General features: G+C 42.9%; 3 protein-coding genes across 7 annotated transcripts; all 3 read right to left on the bottom strand.

Moving 5' to 3' along the window:
* Positions 1 to 889: 889 nt before the first annotated feature.
* LOC109466907 (clavaminate synthase-like protein At3g21360) lies at positions 890 to 6,732 on the bottom strand (the record flags this gene model as incomplete). The annotated part of the gene is made up of 6 exons (XM_019764773.1): positions 890 to 1,136; positions 2,255 to 2,433; positions 3,227 to 3,353; positions 3,914 to 4,102; positions 4,720 to 4,879; positions 6,380 to 6,732. Coding segments are annotated over 6 exons (1,137 nt in total), but the record flags the coding sequence as incomplete, so codon positions are not given.
* A 4,059-nt stretch (positions 6,733 to 10,791) lies between these two features.
* Positions 10,792 to 17,941, bottom strand: LOC109466917 (basic salivary proline-rich protein 2-like). 5 transcript variants are annotated; one of them, XM_019764784.1, is made up of 7 exons: positions 17,310 to 17,941; positions 16,491 to 16,736; positions 15,448 to 15,762; positions 14,444 to 14,517; positions 13,596 to 13,809; positions 12,357 to 12,449; positions 10,792 to 11,171 (listed from the first exon to the last, which is right to left on the bottom strand). In XM_019764784.1, exons 1-7 carry the CDS (start codon positions 17,848 to 17,850, stop codon positions 11,131 to 11,133), a joined length of 1,524 nt encoding a protein of 507 aa, XP_019620343.1. In that variant the 5' UTR covers positions 17,851 to 17,941; the 3' UTR covers positions 10,792 to 11,130. The 5 variants fall into 5 exon arrangements, with proteins under 5 accessions (XP_019620343.1, XP_019620345.1, XP_019620346.1 ...); XM_019764786.1 differs by having other exon boundaries at positions 12,357 to 12,446; XM_019764787.1 differs by having other exon boundaries at positions 13,596 to 13,806.
* A 14-nt stretch (positions 17,942 to 17,955) lies between these two features.
* On the bottom strand, positions 17,956 to 19,306 carry LOC109466906 (DNA-binding protein K10-like). The gene is made up of 2 exons (XM_019764772.1): positions 18,856 to 19,306; positions 17,956 to 18,089 (listed from the first exon to the last, which is right to left on the bottom strand). The coding sequence occupies exons 1-2, from the start codon at positions 19,304 to 19,306 to the stop codon at positions 17,956 to 17,958; spliced, it is 585 nt and encodes a 194-aa protein (XP_019620331.1).
* Positions 19,307 to 19,326: the final 20 nt, after the last annotated feature.

Here is a 19,326-nt window from a genome sequence, read left to right as displayed (position 1 = left end):
AACTAGATCGACATGTCTGCCCCGGGTCAAGTTTGAGGAGATGGAAACACCGAGATATTTGGTGGTACTTACCTTGGTTAAAACGTGGTCATGGAGGGAATAAGGGAACGTTATTGGGTTCCTAGAAGAGGGGACGGTCATCACTTCACATTTAGATGGGTTGAAGGCCATCAACCACTCCTTCTCCCAACTACAAATACTATCGATGTCATGCTGCAGTCTTTTACAGTCGTCTTCTTCCTTGATACTCATTTGCAAGATGCAATCGTCGGCGAAGAGCCTGACTTTAGCATGTGCAGCGTATTTAGGAAGATCATTGATGTATGCTAAAAAGAGAATCGGACCCAGGACTGTACCCTGAGGTACAGGGTACCCAATGCGTTCCCAATTGTACAATAATTATGATTTACATTATCTACACATCTGCATGATTACAGGGAAATGTAACTACGTTACGCATACAATGCGGTCCCAAACGTACAGGTCCCAACTCCAAAGAGTCTCTTTCCTCATGCACTATTCACCAATTTCACACTTCCCATAATGCCTAGTAACGGTCGAGATTTCCAACAAATTCTATCGACAGACTGGTCAACTATTGTTTTGAATTATTTATCTAGTATAAAGCACATGCCATAATTGCATTTTTGTTGGAATTAGAGAAAATGACGTACCTTCGAAGACTCTCCTACTCGGTAATGCATGCGACCGTGCGAGTAGGAGAGTCTTCGGTAGAAGGTGGAACGATAGAAGGTACGTCATTTTCTCTAATTCCAACAAAAATGCAATTATGGCATGTGCTTTATACTAGATAAATAATTCAAAACAATAGTTGACCAGTTTGTCGATAGAATTTGTTGGAAATATTACATCGAGGAAGGGGGGGGGGTCTTACGTCATATCTCTGCATATCCGTGACCGTTACTTGGCATTATGGGAAGTGTGAAATTGGTGAATATAGTTGCAAAAAGATGACTCTGACACTTGATGTCAGATCATGTCCAAGTTCAGACACTTGACTCAGCCAGATACACGAGTAGTTTCCTGTCGCCCGTGTAACCCAGGCGGCCATGTTGGATGTACATGTTGTTCAGAACCAACACGTCTCGTCTCTTCATCTGGAACCCGACTGCGGCCTGAAATTAACATACGGATATTAAAGGCATCCAATGCGATTTCAGGGCAGCAAAGCTGAAAATATTCTGAATATGGCAATTTTTGTGACATTGACACATACTGCTTCACATTAGCACATTTGAGTCAGTATTTAAATACTTTGGGCTTTTAAAACTGCAGAAAGAAGCCCCAAGAGTCCTTTTTTGGGTGGTGCCCTAAAAATCATCCAAGGGCCCTTCTAGTAACCATTTTCAGTCAGAATTCTTTTAATTTTTACTCTATGAGGGACAATATACATTGGGATAATGTGGTTTCATCTCAGTATGTAGATAAATGACTAGAATATTGGCTTCGAAAAATTGAGGTTCCAAGCCCTAGAAACTGCACTGGGTGCCTTTAAAGGAGCTCTCTACTGCAGAAGCGGGTATTATGATTCACCAGAGAAGAAATTTGTATGCTGGAATCCACTTTGTTGTGTCATATGTACCATAAGTTGAAGCCTGAATGTAGGGCGAACATTATAGCGATCGAATCTATAAAAACCCCGGAAAGACCCTTTCGGCAATCCCAGAGTTCAATGCGCACTGTGTGTTGATGGGGAGGGTCAATAAAAAAGTGGCGAAATCTCTGTATCCCAAGACGGTAGGTTTTTCAACGTTTTGTAAACCTTCCGATTCTTGTGATCGTTCCCGAAGTTGACCATACTGGTTACGTATGCGTGTAGTACGACCCTATATACATATTAGAAGCGGGTCTGTAATGGGTGTACATGGATATTTAGGAAAGGATTATTGTCGAAAGGACAGCTGGGGTAATTTAGCCAAAAGTCGGGTGCATTTGAATCTTCAAAAATGTTATTTATCAGAAAATAATACCCACTTCTGGAGTGAAGAGCCCCATATAGAACGTTTGTTATGACGGTTTGTGACGCACCATTCACATGTAAAGAATAAAGTCAAGTCCATTAAAAAAAGTGGGTATTGTAGAATCAGACGGATCAAAACATTCAACAAAGTCACAGATTTGGTCATTATTTCACATCATTTGAGCTCAATGAATTTAAGACATAGCCAAGGTCATTCCTTGGAATCCTGTTTGATTCCAAGGTCATTCTCCCGTAGAGTAAATCTGACCCCACCTGCCACGTCACATCCCGTATGTGTTGAAGTACTTCCGGTTCGATGTCCGAGCCGTCGCCATATTGGCTGTTGAATGGGCACAGGTGAGGAGGGATAGGTCTGGTGCTGTCGTAGTCAGGATGGGTTGTGATGAAGTCGGCATTGCCTAAGGTGGGCTGGCAAAACCACAACCACTCTCCTACAAAAGTAACAAGACTGGCAATGAAAACATACATTGCCATGGCGACGGTGGTTGCTGTTAGGGTTATTGTTTGCATGGCACTGCCATCATTTTATGACTTTGAGGAAGACTTGATACCTGTTTAAGTCTAGACAGATACAGTGCACTCCTCCCCTGAGTGTACAGTGAACGAGCCCCGGGGTCACAGAAAGAAGGGTCATCCAGGAAGAGAGGTCTTCCCAAGAGTTTCCAGGAATGTGGGCATAAATGTGGGTCAGAGACATGCCTGTGGACATTCCATTCTTGTGGACAAAATGCCATTTCTAGAATTCTTGCAAACTGCACACAATACTGTATCATTAGGCTCCTCCCTGAGACGTCGCCAAAAATTAATTTCAGACGATAGTAATTCTTTTGTGATGGAAGCATTGTTTTGGGCGGCACTTGTATATCGTGTATGTTTGGGCTCCAGAGTTGAGTTAGCAAATCCACAACCATTCTGCTACAACAGAAACAATAGGTAGCGACAGTTTGTTGTTGTTGCCGTTGTTTTTTTACTTCCTGGACGGAAGTACTCTTTTGGGTGGCGCTGGTTTACGGGGTTTGTATGTTTGGGTTCCAGAATTAAAAGGATGATGTAATAAATGGATGAAGTTAATTAAGTCATATACAAATGCAAGCATATTGAAGCGGCAACACTTATTTTAGTGCCTACAAGTGTTATCTTTTGGCCTTGCACCTACCAGGTTTCTTAAACGAATACATCACATAATGACCTTGAAAAGTACATAACAATGTATAATCCATTGACCTTTGTAAAGCTTCATGGCGGGAAGGTTGTACCACCAGGAGATGGACCCGTCCTCTCCCCACTGCCACGTCATCTCTTGTGACGTCATGTACTTCTCTACGTCATCCCTGCTCTCCGTGCGGAAGGTCTGTGATATTGTGGGAGGCGGTTAGAGTCTTCAAGCAGATCTTTCGGTGGCAAAGTTTGAAAATTAAATTAAACTTTAAAAGTCGTAATTATTATAACCAACAGGCAATTGTAGAAAGTTTATTGCAAATACATGCCCCAGGGCTAATTCCAGGTACAAACAACATGTATGATAAAAAATACAACGATATAACTAACTTCTAACTTTCCGGTCTCACCGGAAATTCGATAAGAGAACACAGGCGAAGTTCTTCCCTATTATTTTTTTTTATATTCCAACATCTAATCACAAGACGTGGTGACGGCACGCTTAAGTTTTTTTTCAACTTATATTAATGTCGCCACCAACACGGGACAATACAATACTCATTTTCACCTAAGCGAAGTGAGAAAAGGCGTGTTAAGTGCCTTTTCCAAGGGAACAAGATCGGTGGCATGTCAGGACTCGAACCCGGGGCCTCTTGATTCCGAGTCGAGCACTCTGCCGCCACGCCACGCGACCCCACTTCTTCGCTATTCAATAGACATTATTGAGTAGACTTTGGGGTTGACAAAACTCACCTCTTTCCAGGAGTTGTACCCGTGAAAGAAATCTCCCCGTTCCGGCATGTATCTGTGGTACCGGATTCCGAGTTTCCGAAACTTGTCGACGACAGCCGAGTCCAGGTTGCGTAAGATTTCGCGGACGTCCACCATCACAGTCTCCCCGCCCTGCCCCGGATCCGCGGGCTGCTGGCAGTAGAAGATGATCTTCGGAACAATCGATCAATCAATCAATCAATCAATCAATCGATCGATCAATCAATCAATCGATCACCTCAAGGTCACACACGCACATGCACACACACACACACACACACACATATACATATTTACACATATACACACACATGCATACACACACACACACATACATATTTACACATACACATATACACACACATGCATACACACACACACACACACACACACACACACACATACACACACGTGCACGCTCACACACACACAACACACGCACACACACACATTCACACACACGCTCAAGCACACTTACATTCACACACACATTCACACATACACACATACACACACATGCACATTCACACACACTCACATTCACACATACACACACGCGCACGTACACTTAGAAACTCTCTCACACATTCACACACACTCATACACACTCACATTCACACACACGTTCACACACATTCACACACACATTCACATGCGCGCGCGCACACACACACACACATTCACACGCGCGCGCGCGCACACACACACATCCACTCGCGCACACACACACACACACACACACACACATTTACGCACGCGCGTGCGCGCGCGCACACACACACACACACCTTTTCCGGGTAGTAGCGTGCGTAGGACATCTCGTTGTGCGGTTCTATGGACATGAGGGGGTGTTCATAACTTGCAGTGTCGACGTTACTCTCGACGTTTTCTCTCTTAGCGGCTCCCCCTTCATACGACATCGGCTTCAGGGCCAGACTGTTCACACACCTATTGAAAAACCAACATGATTAGACATAGCCTGGGTGCCATCCGAATTTGTAACGGCTACCCCGAAAAAATCAAATTCGTATGGCACCCAGGCTAGATTAGACATGTTTAAAGTTAAAACTATTGGCCCAACACAAAAAAGTAAGTTCTCTCACCTAGAGCTTTCGACCAGTCATTCTGGTCTTCCTCAGGAGACTGACCGCGACGGGGGCCGACATCGTCTACCTTTGACCCAGTGTTGACGTCACACTTCAAAGAAGCCACGTGACAAGCTTCACTGGCTAGGTCTACTGAGGAAGACCAGAGTGACTGGTCGACAGCTCTAGGTGACAGAACTTTTTTTGTGTGTTGGACCAAAAGTTTTAACTTTAAACATGTAACTACAAACACAAGATGAACTTTCATTGTGATTAAACATGGCATGGCCCCACGTCCTATGTCCTACAAAATCTGTGAGCCGGTCAATTCTCATCTTCCATCTAACATCGCAAGGTTATTGACAACCATGCAATAGAAATCACAAGGCCATCAAGGTAGCCCTAGCCATAGCCTATCCCATCTTTTCCGGATACCCTTTCCTGTGCAGACGAGGAAGGTATTCGCGCAGACGAGGAAGGTATTCGCGCAGACGAGGAAGGTTCTCGCGCAGACGTGGAAGGTATTCGTGCAGAGGAAGTTTTTTCTGTGCAGACGTGGACAGTATTCGCGCAGACGTGGAATGTATTCGCGCAGACGTGGAAGGTACTCGCGCAGACGTGGAAGGTATTCGCGCAGACGTGGAAGGTATTCGCGCAGACGTGGAAGGTATTCGCGTAGACATGGAAGGTACTCGCGCAGACGTGGAAGGTATTCGTGCAGACGTGGAAGGTATTCGCGTAGACATGGAAGGTACTCGCGCAGTGACGTGAAGGTATTCGCGTAGACACGTATGTCTGTACTTACGGGCCACCGTACTTCCGTGTGTCCTTCACCTTCAGCGCGGTGCTTCGGTTTGACCTGATATACCTTGTATGCGTTCTGGGGGTGTTGTCGCTATGCCTCGCGCGACGGGCTATTGTGATAATCTCAGTGATAGGATTCAATTTCTTTATACTTTTCTTAATAATACATAAGGTTTTTCTCTTTCCGACCATATCGGTGGCTAAATTCTGGGTGATGGGTCTGATTCCACGTGAAAATGGCGAATTTTTGGCATCATTTTTCATCGAAAAATTATTTTCCCCCTAAAATTTACTAAAATGTGAGAGGTGAAAGAAATCGAAATTCTATTGTTCTCGTAGCTAGAGGGATATCCTTCATTTGCAAACACAGTGTTTTGGCTTAAAAGGTATTTCCTGAAAGAGACGGTCGCTAGAGTTGAGGGTATGCAGAATCGAATTGAGACCCAAAATAAACTGCTATGTGCCCCCTATGATGCAGGTTTGCAGCATACTCTGACCTAATGAATATGTACACCGTCTGTTTACCAAATGTATCTTGAAAATGTTTACTAATAGATACCTGGAAAAATCCTTGGCTGTACGCAGCGGCATGCCGCGAATTAGCACGGCACCGACGCCTACCTCGTCCCGTGTCGCCTCCCGGACCGCGACCGCCCATTCCTCTGGCGAGAACTCCCCGTTCTCCGCGGGGACATACACGGGCGGGAACCCCTCCCTCGGCGGCTGTAGGAACTCCGGCACGCCGGGGCTATCTGAGCCGACTAGAAACGGTCTCCCCCGGAGTCGAGCCGGCGGCTGGCTGCTCCAGTCCACGCTGGTTTCCAGTAGATTCGCCGCGGCTTTGGATCCAAACGGGCGGCGGAAACACGCAGAATAGACGCGTTTCAGGTGGTAAATCGAGGATCTGATAATTTTTTGTTGTTAAATTCAAAAGGCGGGACCTTTTTATTAAAACACGGAAATACTAGGCATAGCCTCCTTTGCGGGACTGAATTTTGGACGCTAGTGTCTGCAAGTTGTCAGACAGGTTTTACGTAGACCTGAGGCTGTTGACAAGGTGGCCCTGTCAATGATTAGCCTGGGTGCCGTCCCCCGTAGGTTCCGCCGGCTCCGGGGTAGCCAGTGACATTAGGGAACCGGTTGAAAATGGAAATTTCTAGCGTTTGACGAAGTCATTAGCGTGAAATTAAGTTTCTGCAGTAACGCAGGTGTGGACAACAGGTGAGAGATCACGTGGACAGTGCGTGATCTCCAGGTGTGGAAAAGGTATATTAGGGACATGATTCGACGATGCGGTGCGTGTGTCCAGGCACACGGTCACACCTACTGTACTGTTAAAGCGGAATCACCCAAACCGCGATTCGGGTAACTCACATTCCTCACATCTGGTGAAACCGTGTCCGATCACAATTCGCTTGAGCTACATTTATTGCTGTTTGATGATAACACGCAAGATGGCGTGTTATTAATGTCAGAGGTCAACGACCTGCTAATGCTGATGCCCCCCTCCCAGCGTATCTCGGCCGAATGCCGACGTGGTCCCGCCAGAGGCGGTGAAGCTCGCCCTAGAACGGACACATTATTTGACCATTACTGCTCTTTAAGTTGCTGCCACCTAAAAGTTGGTATTGTATATAAATAAAGAAATATCACCCCGTAATCCATGACCAGGTGAAGTTACATTGAAATCACATTGCGTTCAGACGCAAATCGCGATGCGGGGAAACCGATTCGAAACCACCTCTAGAAGTGACTTGGGATCGAGGCGCTTTCAATGTGATTTCGGAGCGTTCACATGGAGCCACTTGAAACCGGCTTCGGGGGAAACCACATGTAAACCGCCTTGGGTGATTTCACTTAAACACGGCCTAACACTACATGAGGAGTCAGTGTGTTCATTCTGTGTGATGCATGGGTTCGCATCGGGTGTGTGAATGGCCATATATTAAGTGATGCAGAAACTACGGAGGATGGCACCCAGGCTAATCAATAATGACAAAAAATTTTACTGACAAAATGTACATTTTTGGTCCCTGTGCCCTTGTATTATCTGGAATTTGATAAATAGGTACCGGTGCCTTGGAGACATGCCCAAAGAACATTATAAATTCTTTTGTCATACTCCACTGAAAATTTGTGATTTTGAATTGTTTTGGCCACGTCTCAGGGAGGAGCCTTACTTAGTCCTCTTCTGAGCCAGCATGGCTCTATATATAAAAGGCAGAAGGAAGGTCTTCCATCTGGCCCGGTCCGCTGCCATCTTTGGTGCCTCATCGAGAGTGAAACCATGGCTCCGCACTTCTTTGTCGATAGTTCTTCGCCATGTTTCCTTCGGTCGTCCTCTAGGTCTCCTGCCCTGAGGCGTCCATCTTAGAGCTGTTCTGCTGATACTATCTGGTGGCATGCGGCATATATGACCTAACCATCTCCCTCGTCTGTTTATCAACATTTGGTCTATTGTCGTGAGTCTTGTTTTTAGATGGAGATTTCTATTGGAGATCGTTTTTGGCCAGAAGATTTTTAGTATTCTACGCAGACATTTATTTTGGAAGACATTAAGTTGTTTTTGATGTAAGATGTCTCTTTCCAACATTCAGCTCCGTATAAGAGAACACTGAGGACGTTACTTCTGTAGATGTTGATTTTTGTCCTGGTATGTATTTGTTTGTTCTTCCATACTGGCCGGAGGATTGCAAAAGCTTGGTTTGCTTTACTGATCCTTAAGTCCACCTCCCTGTTGCAATCTCCATCTGCAGTTACTTTACTGCCTAGGTAAGTGAACTCTTTGACTTCCTTTAGATCTTTTCCATTAACCACAATTGGGGCGTTATTTGTAGTGTTTTTCCTCAGGACTTGTGTCTTTCCTTCATTTACTTTGAGCCCAATGGAGTTGGATGTTTCATTTAATCTTCCTGTTTTCTCTTGTGCATCAGTATGTCTGCTTGAGAGGAGCCCCAAGTCATCGGCATAGTCTAGATCTTCTAATACTGAATTGATCGTCCACTGTATGCCTCTGTTTTTATCTTTCGTGACATTTTCATGGGCCAGTCTATAGCCAGAGAGAATAGAAGAGGGGATAAAATACATCCTTGTTTGACTCCTGTGTTTACACTGAACGGGTCTGTCAACATGTTGTTATGTATCGCGAGGAGCCTAAGGATACAGTATTGTGCGCAGTTTGCAAGAATTCTGAATTCTAGGAATGGTACAGGCATTTTGTCCACAGGCATGCGGCATGCCCACAGGCATTCCTCTGACCCACATCTATGCCCACATTCCTGGAACCCTTGGGAAGACCTGTCTGCCCTAATTATACTTTCTGTGACCCCGGGGCTCGTTCACAATACACTCTGGGGATGAGTGCACTGTATCTGTCTAGACTTAAGGCTTCCTTCAAAATCATGAAATCATGGCAGTGCCATGCACACAATAACCCTAACAGCAACCACCATGTTTTCATTGCCAGTCTTGTTGCTATTTTTAGAGTCGGAATTCAGACCAAAATGTATAGTTTTGGCCATTGTGTCCTGGTGTTAAGAACAATTCGGTTACAGGGGTACAATTCATTCGTAAGATAAGAAATTGTAGATTTCAGACTTTCCGTGATTAGCATGCAATCATTGCCTTCCTGAAATCCCCCATGACGACCTGACAGCTGTCCGCCATGTTTGTTTACATTCTGGTATTATGTGGTGGTTCCACAAACTTACTGTGCCTCGTGTGACATTGTATAAATAGTTACTTTAGCACATTTACTTTAAGAAGTTTAAGTTAATTGCATTTGTTTCCACGATTTTTCAGTTAAATATTTTAATTTCTGGCGCAAAATGTTTCATAATGCCCCTTTAACTTACGTCGTGTGCAAATACATAATTTGTATACAGCAGTATAAGAACCTGCAATTTATTTCTGATCTGCCAGGTGGCGCACAAAGGAATGCACAAAACACGGACATAGCATTTACATGTTTTACTTGTGTAACACCAAAGTGAGTCAGTGATATAAATTGTACATAAAATAAAGTAGCTGCTACTTGGCTTTTTTAAATCACATACTTGTCAGAAAAACTACACAATGTCACATACACTTTACATATTGTAGTTATGTCAGCTACAACATACACAACCATTGCTATGTTAACATTCACACATACAGTATATGATAGTGTTTTAATTGTTAACATACACACATATGTACATATAATATAAAACAGGAGCCTCCAAAAAAAAAAAAAATTGAGTGAACTCAAAATTTTAACAAGGTCAACCTAAATTGAACCAAAATTTAACTGTCAGCATGCTACACTGGTTGAAATCAGTACTGATTTACATTGACTTGGCATACCAGAGGTTAAAGTGAAGCAGGCACTTTGATACATCGTACCACCACAAGAACAAGGTTAACAAACCAGTGGTTAAAACACCACCATAGCTACTTCTCCATTTTGTGTAACACAAATTGAAGTATCCACACTCATTACTTACATGTATATTGGTCACTCAAATTCCTGTGTATTTAACTGTTGTGTCTTGGTCTTATCTACATAGAAGTGATAGACTACATGTAGGTGTATTATTGCATTACAAGACATAAGGCCACACCAATTTAATTTCTTGGTTAACGGATGTGTCTAGAAAAATAATGGAGAGGGCGGGCGAAAAAAAAATAAAAATAAAAATAGGCCTAGGCATGGTATTATGGCCCAAAATGGTACGATAGGAGCCATGAAGTCAACACACCAGGCTGGTTCAAAATTTAAACAATGAATTTTGAACTTTTAATGATATCATTGCATTGAAAGATGGAATAACTGTAACAACTAGGATGGAAAGGTCTGTTTTCAACTGTTCAGGGCAAAATATGAGCATTTTGCAGTTGATTCTGGATTTTTATTTTTATTTGCAAATCAGAAAAAAATGAAGCGGCGAATCCGTTAACCAAGAAATTAAATTGGTGTGGCCTAATGACGTTTTTTAATCATTCATTGTAAAACGTATTATGAAATAATCTTGTCTTTCATAGAACTGCAAGCTTCTGTAAAATTTACTTTCGTGGTCGTAGGAGGGAAAAAGTTTTTGCACTGTTTGAAGTTTGTGGTTGAAATAAGTACTGACTACAAGTCACTAATTCACACTGCAAAAGTTTCTGAATTTACAGTTACTCCATGAACAATTCAACCCCCCCACAAAAATACCTCTTGCCTACTTTGTATTAACCAATTTGTTACAATCTTACACCAAACATGTGACCAGGTGCAAGTTTAGTATGTGTAAAACAATGACAACAGAAGGTTGGTGGGATGAAATTCTGCTATGACTTGCTCTGCTTGAGTGGGGAGGGGCCCTTCTCTTCTGTAAGATGAAAGAACAACACAGAAATTAAAATGATTCCGCATGAAAACAGAAGTATGCACATCAAACATGTAGAAAATGTTGTGTTTCCTATTTAAGTCCTGAAAACAATTTGTGTCAATAGTTAGGGAGTTTTTCTTTCTCTTTTTTAAAACTTCGGCAATCTCTAGTGATCCAACTAACACAGTACAGTTTAACAATTGAAGTAAAACTTACATGAGGACACTTTCATTTTCAATGTTAGGCCACACCAATTTGATTTGTTGTTTCTAGGATTTTTTCAGAAAAAAATATGAAAGGACAGGGCGAAAAAAATAACCCCAAATGCTACAATAATTATTATAGGAGCAATGAAGTCAACACAAAAGGCTGGGTTACTATTAATATTTAAACAATGAATTTTGAACTTTCAATCAAACCACTGCTTTGATAGATGGAAAAACTGTAACAACTAGGAAGAAAAGGACTTTCCTCAACTGTCTGAGAACCAACAAATTAAATTGTTGTGGCCTTAATGTTGGAAAACCAATTGTACAATGTTTCATCACTCAGGTGTCAGATCATGGAAATAGAAAAGGTCCATCAGCTCAAAAAAATCTGTGTCCCTTGCAGGGGTCCACACAAAAATAATGGCTAGGGTTAGCAGATATTTTTAGCGTTGGTCAGGAAACAGGAAACACAACATTTTTTCCTAGCCCTCATGGCATTTTCTAAAAGTTGAACCCACTTTCATTTGATGTGCGTGTCACAGTCATTGCAACCCTTTTTTTATGTACAACAACAGTAAGAGAACAGTCAATCACCCCATGAAGTCAATTCAAAAATGTGACAGACACCAGTGAATAAGGCTGTTGTGTTTGTGTCGCTTATTGCTGGTGATCAGGTACGGACACTGTGGTTACCTGGCCATAGTGGTCAAATTTCTGTAGATCTGTATCAGATTCTGTACCTGTTTAGCGGGTATAACTGCCCTTTGGCATAACATACCTGGCCAGCTTTGCAGCCACGCTGCGCGGCTGACTATATTACACCAAACGACGTGTTACACCCAACATTTTCTCATCTAACTGCAAGACTAATTTGCTCAGTCTCTTGATTGAGCATAGACAACTACAGACAGTTTTGTTTGGATTCCATCTTTGTTTATATACATGTGAAAGTGTTGAAAAAACATTCTTAACTCACCCAGATCTTTAGGTAATTCACGTTTCTTGGCAGTCTGCTCCTGAGACGAAGTCGGGACTTCTGGAGTTTTTTCTTCTCCTTTCTTGTCATCTGCTAAAGAAAAAAATGAGCACAATTCAATAAACCTTTCTAACTACTGCAATCAAAGAGACTAAATTCATAAAGGTTACATACTATTTATTAGAATTATCTGACATTGTTTCAAACTGATCCACAACATTGTCTGTATTTTAAAATATAAAGAGAATACTGTTAACTTCTGTTTTATGTTTCAGGGACTTGATTTTGTAGTGGAAAGAGAAAAGAGGCATTCATAGTATTTTGTGTTCTGGCTGAAACAATTATACATTTAACTAGCATGACATACATGTATTAACATATGATTACAGTGAGGAAAACATAAAACCATTAGTAATATATTATATTTTTATTTAAGCCATGCTGATTAGATTATATGGTGACATCCGCACGCGCATGAATTTTTGACCGTTTTCAAAAAAAAGTTTTCAACCATACTGTAAATCGTACAAAACAGTTGCAAAATGAGCAAAAGTTGAAAAAAACAAACATTGGAAAACGATACCAATGTCGTAGAATGCCAAAATCAAACAAAAAAGATGAAAATGTAAAGAAATTAATTTGAAGACTTATATAATTCGCCATACCATATGTCATTTGTTAAACCTTCATGACCACGTAGATTTCATAATGAAGAAAACTTTTTTTTGGACTAGGGCCACATCAATTTAATTTCTTGGTTAACGGATTTTTCTAGAAAAATAATGGAGCGGGCGGACAATATAAAAATAAAAATGGGCCTACGCATCCTATTATGGCCCAAAATGGTACGATAGGAGCAATGAAGTCAACACACCAGGCTGGTTCAAAATTTAAACAATGAATTTTGAACTTTTATTTTTTAAAATTGATACAACTGCATGGAATAACTGTAACAACTAGGAGGAAAAGGGCTGTTTTCAACTGTTCAGAGCAAAATAAGAGCATTTTGCAGTTGATTCTGAATTTTTATTTTTATTTTCAAATCAGAAAAAATGAAGCGGGCGAATCCATTAACCAAGGAATTAAATTGGTGTGGCCTAAACTTTTATTTTTATTTGCACGCTCGTGTCAGTTTTGGGGCTCCCAGAGGATGTCAATGACATTATATTATCAAATCAACAATAATTGTTGATTAATTTTGATAATATATTGGCCTTACAGTAAGAAAATGTCCCTAACCTGTTCCAGACGCCGGTTGACCTGATGCAGGTTGACCTGAAGTGCTGTTTGTAGTACCACCTGTGCCCCCTGGCAGCTCCTGCTGTACTGCAGCTGCTGTTTCTGAGCTGCCTGCCTGTTTTGTCGGCGCTGCAGTTCCTCCCTCACCTGCTGGGGGGAGATCTTTGTTACCAGCCTCTGTTGTTGTGTTTTCTTGCTGCACATCCAGTGTCTGCTAGAAAAAAAAAGGAACAAGAACATTTAGTTTCTAAAGTGACTTAAAATCTAACATGATGGTTTTTATATCTACTTAGTGCATCTACCAACTTGAAAATACATCAAAGTAGCTAAAAGCTTAATATATAGATCTCGATGAACTGCCCTTCTCACGACTTTTAACATGTTTACATGTATTTCTTGTGCCAAGCAAATTGCCTTTTAATTGCAATTGAAAGCCATGTAAAAGTTATGTAACAAGGGCTTAAAACCCATGCAAAAGCCACATAAAACATGTGAACTAATTACATGTAGCTGTATTTCTGTTAGGCTATCTGCATAATGTATTACATGTATATAACACATACCGGTTCATGTAATCACGCGCAATTATGCACTGTATCTATACGGACATCTACACAGATTTTACACGAGAAATGAACACGATTTAGGTGAAAATTGTACATCTTTTGCAGGACTTTTTCACATGTTTTAAGGACAGATTTTTTTTAGTTATTATACTATACTATACTATATGTTAACTTATACGATGACTCTTGATCATGATTTGTACACAATACCATGTAGACAGACATTAAAGAGGTACATGTAGGTTTCAAGTGAATTGTTTAGGGTCACCCTTTTAAACATACCTTGACTTCTGAACCACTTTGAACAGGGCCACCAGTTGAACATGAGGTCTCCATGGAGCTCACAGGGATAGACTCTATAGAGAAAAGGAAGAAAAAGAACGTTGAATCACTTCTTTATACAAAGATTTGCAAAAAAAATCATATACAATGCCAACCACGCTGGACAAGCTATTGAGATTAGTATGAGTAGAATTAGTTTCTGCACTGCATCGCTACAAAAGCCAAAAAGAAGGTGTGGTTATACAAAAGCAAGCTCAGTGTCAAGTGCAACTCCAAAGTTAACAAGACACACCGAAGTGCACACCTCACAAACTAAAGGTGCACAAACTTGCTGGAAGGCACAGAGACTGACGACAGTGCCTTTCAGCTAGACTGTGTACCTTCCTAGCCCTACATAGCACGTTGGCAGAACCTATTGAGCCTGTGCGATACCTGAATGTACTATATAATTGTGCATAGCGCTTTGGCAGTTTAGGGTCATATTTACAAATTTCAGGCCAAATTGTTGGTTCTCGTATTCGCCTTTTCATTTTTTTCTGATTTGCAGTTGAGGAAAGTCCTTTTCTTCCTAGTTGTTACAGTTTTTCCAACTATCAATGCAGTGGTTTGATTAAAAGTTCATAATTCATTGTTTAAATATTAACCCAGCCTATTGTGTTGACTCCTTGGCTTCTATAATAGCAGCATTTGGGGCTATAATAGGATGTCTAGCCCTTTTTACATTCTTATTTTTTTTTCGCCCTGTCGCTTCATATTTTTTCTGAAAAAATCCAAGAACCAACAAAGTAAATTGGTGTGGCCTAAGGATGACATCTCATTCACGGTTCTGAAAAGTTGCGTCAGAAAAGATGTTGTCTGCAACAGAGAAAATTCTGATTGTCAGATGCAACACTGTGCACAAACAAAAACTGTAAAAAATCTGGCTTTCTCACAGGCGCAGTGCATTCTGCCAACCTGCTGCCCTACATGTACTTTCCACACTTCAAAGGAAGAAAGCTCCCTACCTTCCTGGTTGCTAGGTGGGGCTACCACCTCTGTTGCCATGCCAACAGTCTCTCCCTTTCCCCCACCTCCCCCCTCGCTTGCCGACATCTCACTACCACTGTCCTGGGGCGGGGTTGTATCCTCCTGTGCTCCACCCTTGCTCACCCCCTCCCCCATGCTTCCACCTTCCCCCTCTGGTTTGTCTTGACCAGTGCCAGATGCATCAGGTTGTGGGTCCACCTGGGAGGCTGTACATGAGGTTTTACCATTACCTTGTACCTCTGGTGGTACTGATGGTGAACTAGTGCTGGCTTGTTCCTTTGCGCCTGCTTTCTCTGTGGGACCATACGGTAGCCTCAGTGTGTGGACAATGTGGGAAGGAATCATTGGAAAGAAACACACACAAAAGGATGCAGCTAGGGCCAGGTCACATACTTCTGCAATTGTTGTATGGTTGTAAAGGACATTTTTGAGATAATTGTCTGGTAAAATTCAGCTGAAAAGGCTCACAGTCTTAGACCTAAAAATGTCAACTTTTCACTTGCCAAATGCAAAATATAAAATTAATGACATATTTCTGTGCAAGGAAATTTGTTTCAGTAAAAAAAAAACTTTGTATTGTTCCATGCTTGACTTGAGTATTTCCCAAAGTAAGGAGGTTTTAGACTTGCAAAATTAATGATTCTGACAAAAAGTCATACTTTTGACTGTCATCAATAAGATACATGTATATGGGAATACATTATGAAAAAATTTTGAGTGATTTTGCTCCAAACACTGGGGCATAATGCCACATCCAAAAAATTGACTTGCCAATTGGGCATATGGGGAATATGCACTTGCCCTAACACAGTAACAGTGCTTTTACTTGCCTTGAGCAAGTGGACATTGTACATGTACATGTGCGATGATTGTGACCTTGCCATCAGCTGTCCAGAAAAAAATTGTGCAACATAACATTCCAATATACAATGTACATGTACTGTAAACCCTGTTGAAACTGATTATCTTAATGCAGAATGTATAATGCACATACATGTACAATTGTGGCTATCGCACGTACCATGTGTAACTGATTGCTGGGCGATTGATCCGGGCGCCTTAACGTTGTCTGGTTCCGCCGCCACGTTTGAAGCTGTTCCGTTTCCCCCTAGCGACTCTGCAGGGCCCTGCAGCTGACTCTGCGTTGTCTCCCCAGGTGCCTGTGAGGCTGTGTTATCCCCTGATGGACCTGACTTTCCAGTCTGGTCTGGCTGTGACTGGTTCATACCGGACAGATCTGGCACAGACTGGTTTTGTTGACTGGTACCTGTAAGGTTGGAAACATGATGCTTGTATTACATGTAGCCCACCTGTCTTATTCCCTAGGACACAAATAAAGAACTGGAGAAAACCTGCTACACAACCTCTAGTAAAATTTGACTTTGAAAAAAAGAAAAAAGATAGTTAAAAGACAACCACAGTATACACAGATACACATTTTGTATTATCACTCAGTCTGATTTATTGCTGTAAAAGGAAGAACATTAAAACAATCAAACTGCTGTATGGACTTTAGTCACACAAACTATAATCAATATATATATAATTTTTGAGTGGGACTCACACTGTGAGCCAGACGATCCATTGTTTGTTAGTGGGTCTGTGTGATCTATCACATTTGCCTAACGCATTACACATGAAAAGAACCGTGATCTGTTATACATTACACTTCAGCAGAATGCCTTATTTGAGACTGATGCACATATTTAAGGATGAAATTATGTCTATATTTTTCAAATGTTGTGTCAGACATCTACCAAAACCGTGAAAATCTTGGTTACATGCAGGCACACTGCGTTCTGCTGACGTGCTGTGTGATTTCTAGTTGCATGTACTGTACCTGGGCCTGGTGTCTTCCCTGCAGTAGGGGAAGAACTGTGAGGCATTGGTGAGGCCAGCCTGGGAGAGAGGCCTGCACTCCTAAGGGCTGGTCCTGCTGTCCCAGGGGTTGGTGTTGCTATCCCAGGGGTTGGTGTTGCTGTCCGGAGTCCCTGTGCTGCTGCCCCGATGGCTGGTCCTGCTGTCCCAGGGGTTAGTGCTGCTGTCCCAGGGGGCAGTCCTGCTGTCCGGAGAGGTGGTCCTGATGTCCTAATGGTTGGTCCTGCTGTCCCAATAGGTGGTGTAGCTGTCCCGGTAGGTGGTCCCACTGTCCCAGGGGGTGGTCCCAGGGATGGTGCAGTTGTTACAGGGGGTGGCTGTGCAGGTCCATTCGGCCCCTGTGGCGGTCCCATCGAGGGGTGTCCCATGTTCTGGGGGGTTGCCTCCACAGGGGGGGTTGTGGTATTGCTCGCTGGAGATGGATTATCAGGCACATTTGGTGTCCCGTTATTTGGTCCCATTGACACGGAGGGCATGGCCCCTGGTCCCAGGGGAGGTTCCATTGTTGGTTGGTGGGGGGATGCTGACCCCGGGGAGGGTCCAGGTCCCCCGGGTGGGGGGAACGTCGGCCCGGGTGCTCGGGGTGGGGTGGGAGCCCCCCGGGGGTCCTAGTCCTGCCAGCCCCGGGGACGTGGCTGCCCCTGGGGACCCCCTGCGCCCCCCGCGGGGAGGGGGTTGTCTCTGCTGACTCTGGACGTAGCGCAGGAACGCAGACTGGAACTCCGCCTGGCCCTGCAGGAAACTGTGCGCAGACGTCGGGGGGTCAAAGGGCACATCCTTCATACCACCTGGACAAACATCGGAATAACAACAAACACTTGAGTTACAGACGTAAAATAACACAAAATGTTGTAAACAATCATTTCAGAATCTATATTATGCATACTTGGAACATCTTTGAGAGAAAAGTAACACTACACTGGCTACAGACGAAGTGGGGGTCTTCCTTCAGACTGCCTTTGATACTGGTAATTCTGTTGTGGTTCACTCAAATTTACTAATTGGACCCCAATATGATCTTGTATGAACTCTTGTTTGTAACAATCACAATCTTCAAATACACCCATTTACACTTCTTAGTTTCATCTTGAACCAAGAAGAATTGGTACTGCACCTGTGTGATGACCTAAGTAATGGCATTGTACAAAGTCATGTACCATTGCCAATTTGTACATGACATTGTGAATGTAGATACAAAATTTGCGAAGTACTATTTTAAGGGTAATGCGGTCAAATTATGTGAACAAAAATGGCAGGGGAAATCATTATTACAGTTATTAATGGTAAATTGTGAAACTCCCACAACGGTTTTATTTTTGTGATGATGTCTCCACTAGTACTTTGTGACTTATGTCTACCGTTACAAGTATATATTACTACTGTACACAGTAACTGTATTACTAGAATTCTTTCAACTACAATTTTATAGCACTGTAAAAATCAGATCCTATCCCTCCTACCATAAATCGAGGTACTGCGAAGTTCAACAAAGTTTAACAGTAACTCACCAGGTGGCATGGCCTGCTGTTTGTTAGGACCAGGTGAGCGCTGCTGACCCATGCCAGGTGGCATCGGCGGCTGCGGCACCTGTCCCACCTGGTTACTGAGACTGGCCAGCGGGCTGGGTCCTTCATTCATTCCCCTGCCGCCCTCCCGCATGTTCAACACGTGCGGCGGAACGTTGGCGTTGTTCGACATGGCCGCCTTCGCCGCCGAGTTCTGCATCTGGTTGATGAAAGCCGCCATGGAGGCGTTGGGAGAGGAGGTGTTGGGAAACGGGGACTGGAAGTTAGGAGAAGACGAGGGAGGGAATCTCTGCTGGGACATGTTGGAGAACTGTTGTTGTTGGGAGGGGAAGGGTTGTTGGGAAGGGTTGGGAAAACGTTGGCTCATGTTGGGGAACTGAGCGTTGGGAGGCAGGTTGGGAAACATTTGGGAGGGGTTAGAGAACTGCTGCATGCCGGGTTGTGGGGGGCGGT

Source organism: Branchiostoma belcheri, unplaced genomic scaffold, assembly GCF_001625305.1.
Source record: "Branchiostoma belcheri isolate BF01 breed outbred unplaced genomic scaffold, Haploidv18h27 scaffold171, whole genome shotgun sequence".
In the NCBI taxonomy this organism is placed as follows: domain Eukaryota; kingdom Metazoa; phylum Chordata; class Leptocardii; order Amphioxiformes; family Branchiostomatidae; genus Branchiostoma; species Branchiostoma belcheri.
The sequence above is the reverse complement of the archived record's forward strand: the minus strand, read 5'-3'. Positions and strand labels throughout refer to the sequence as shown.

Coding starts and splice junctions, on each gene's coding strand:
- LOC109466917 (XM_019764784.1), bottom strand. CDS start 17,850: ATGGAACCTCCCCTGGGACCAGGGGCCATGCCCTCCGTGTCAATGGGA. Junction 15,763..16,490: donor CCAGCAATCAGTTACACATG/GTACGTGCGATA, acceptor ATGGTCCCACAG/AGAAAGCAGGCGCAAAGGAA. Junction 13,810..14,443: donor AAAGTGGTTCAGAAGTCAAG/GTATGTTTAAAA, acceptor TTTTTTTTCTAG/CAGACACTGGATGTGCAGCA.
- LOC109466906 (XM_019764772.1), bottom strand. CDS start 19,306: ATGCAGCAGTTCTCTAACCCCTCCCAAATGTTTCCCAACCTGCCTCCC. Junction 18,090..18,855: donor ACAGCAGGCCATGCCACCTG/GTGAGTTACTGT, acceptor GTCTGCGCACAG/TTTCCTGCAGGGCCAGGCGG.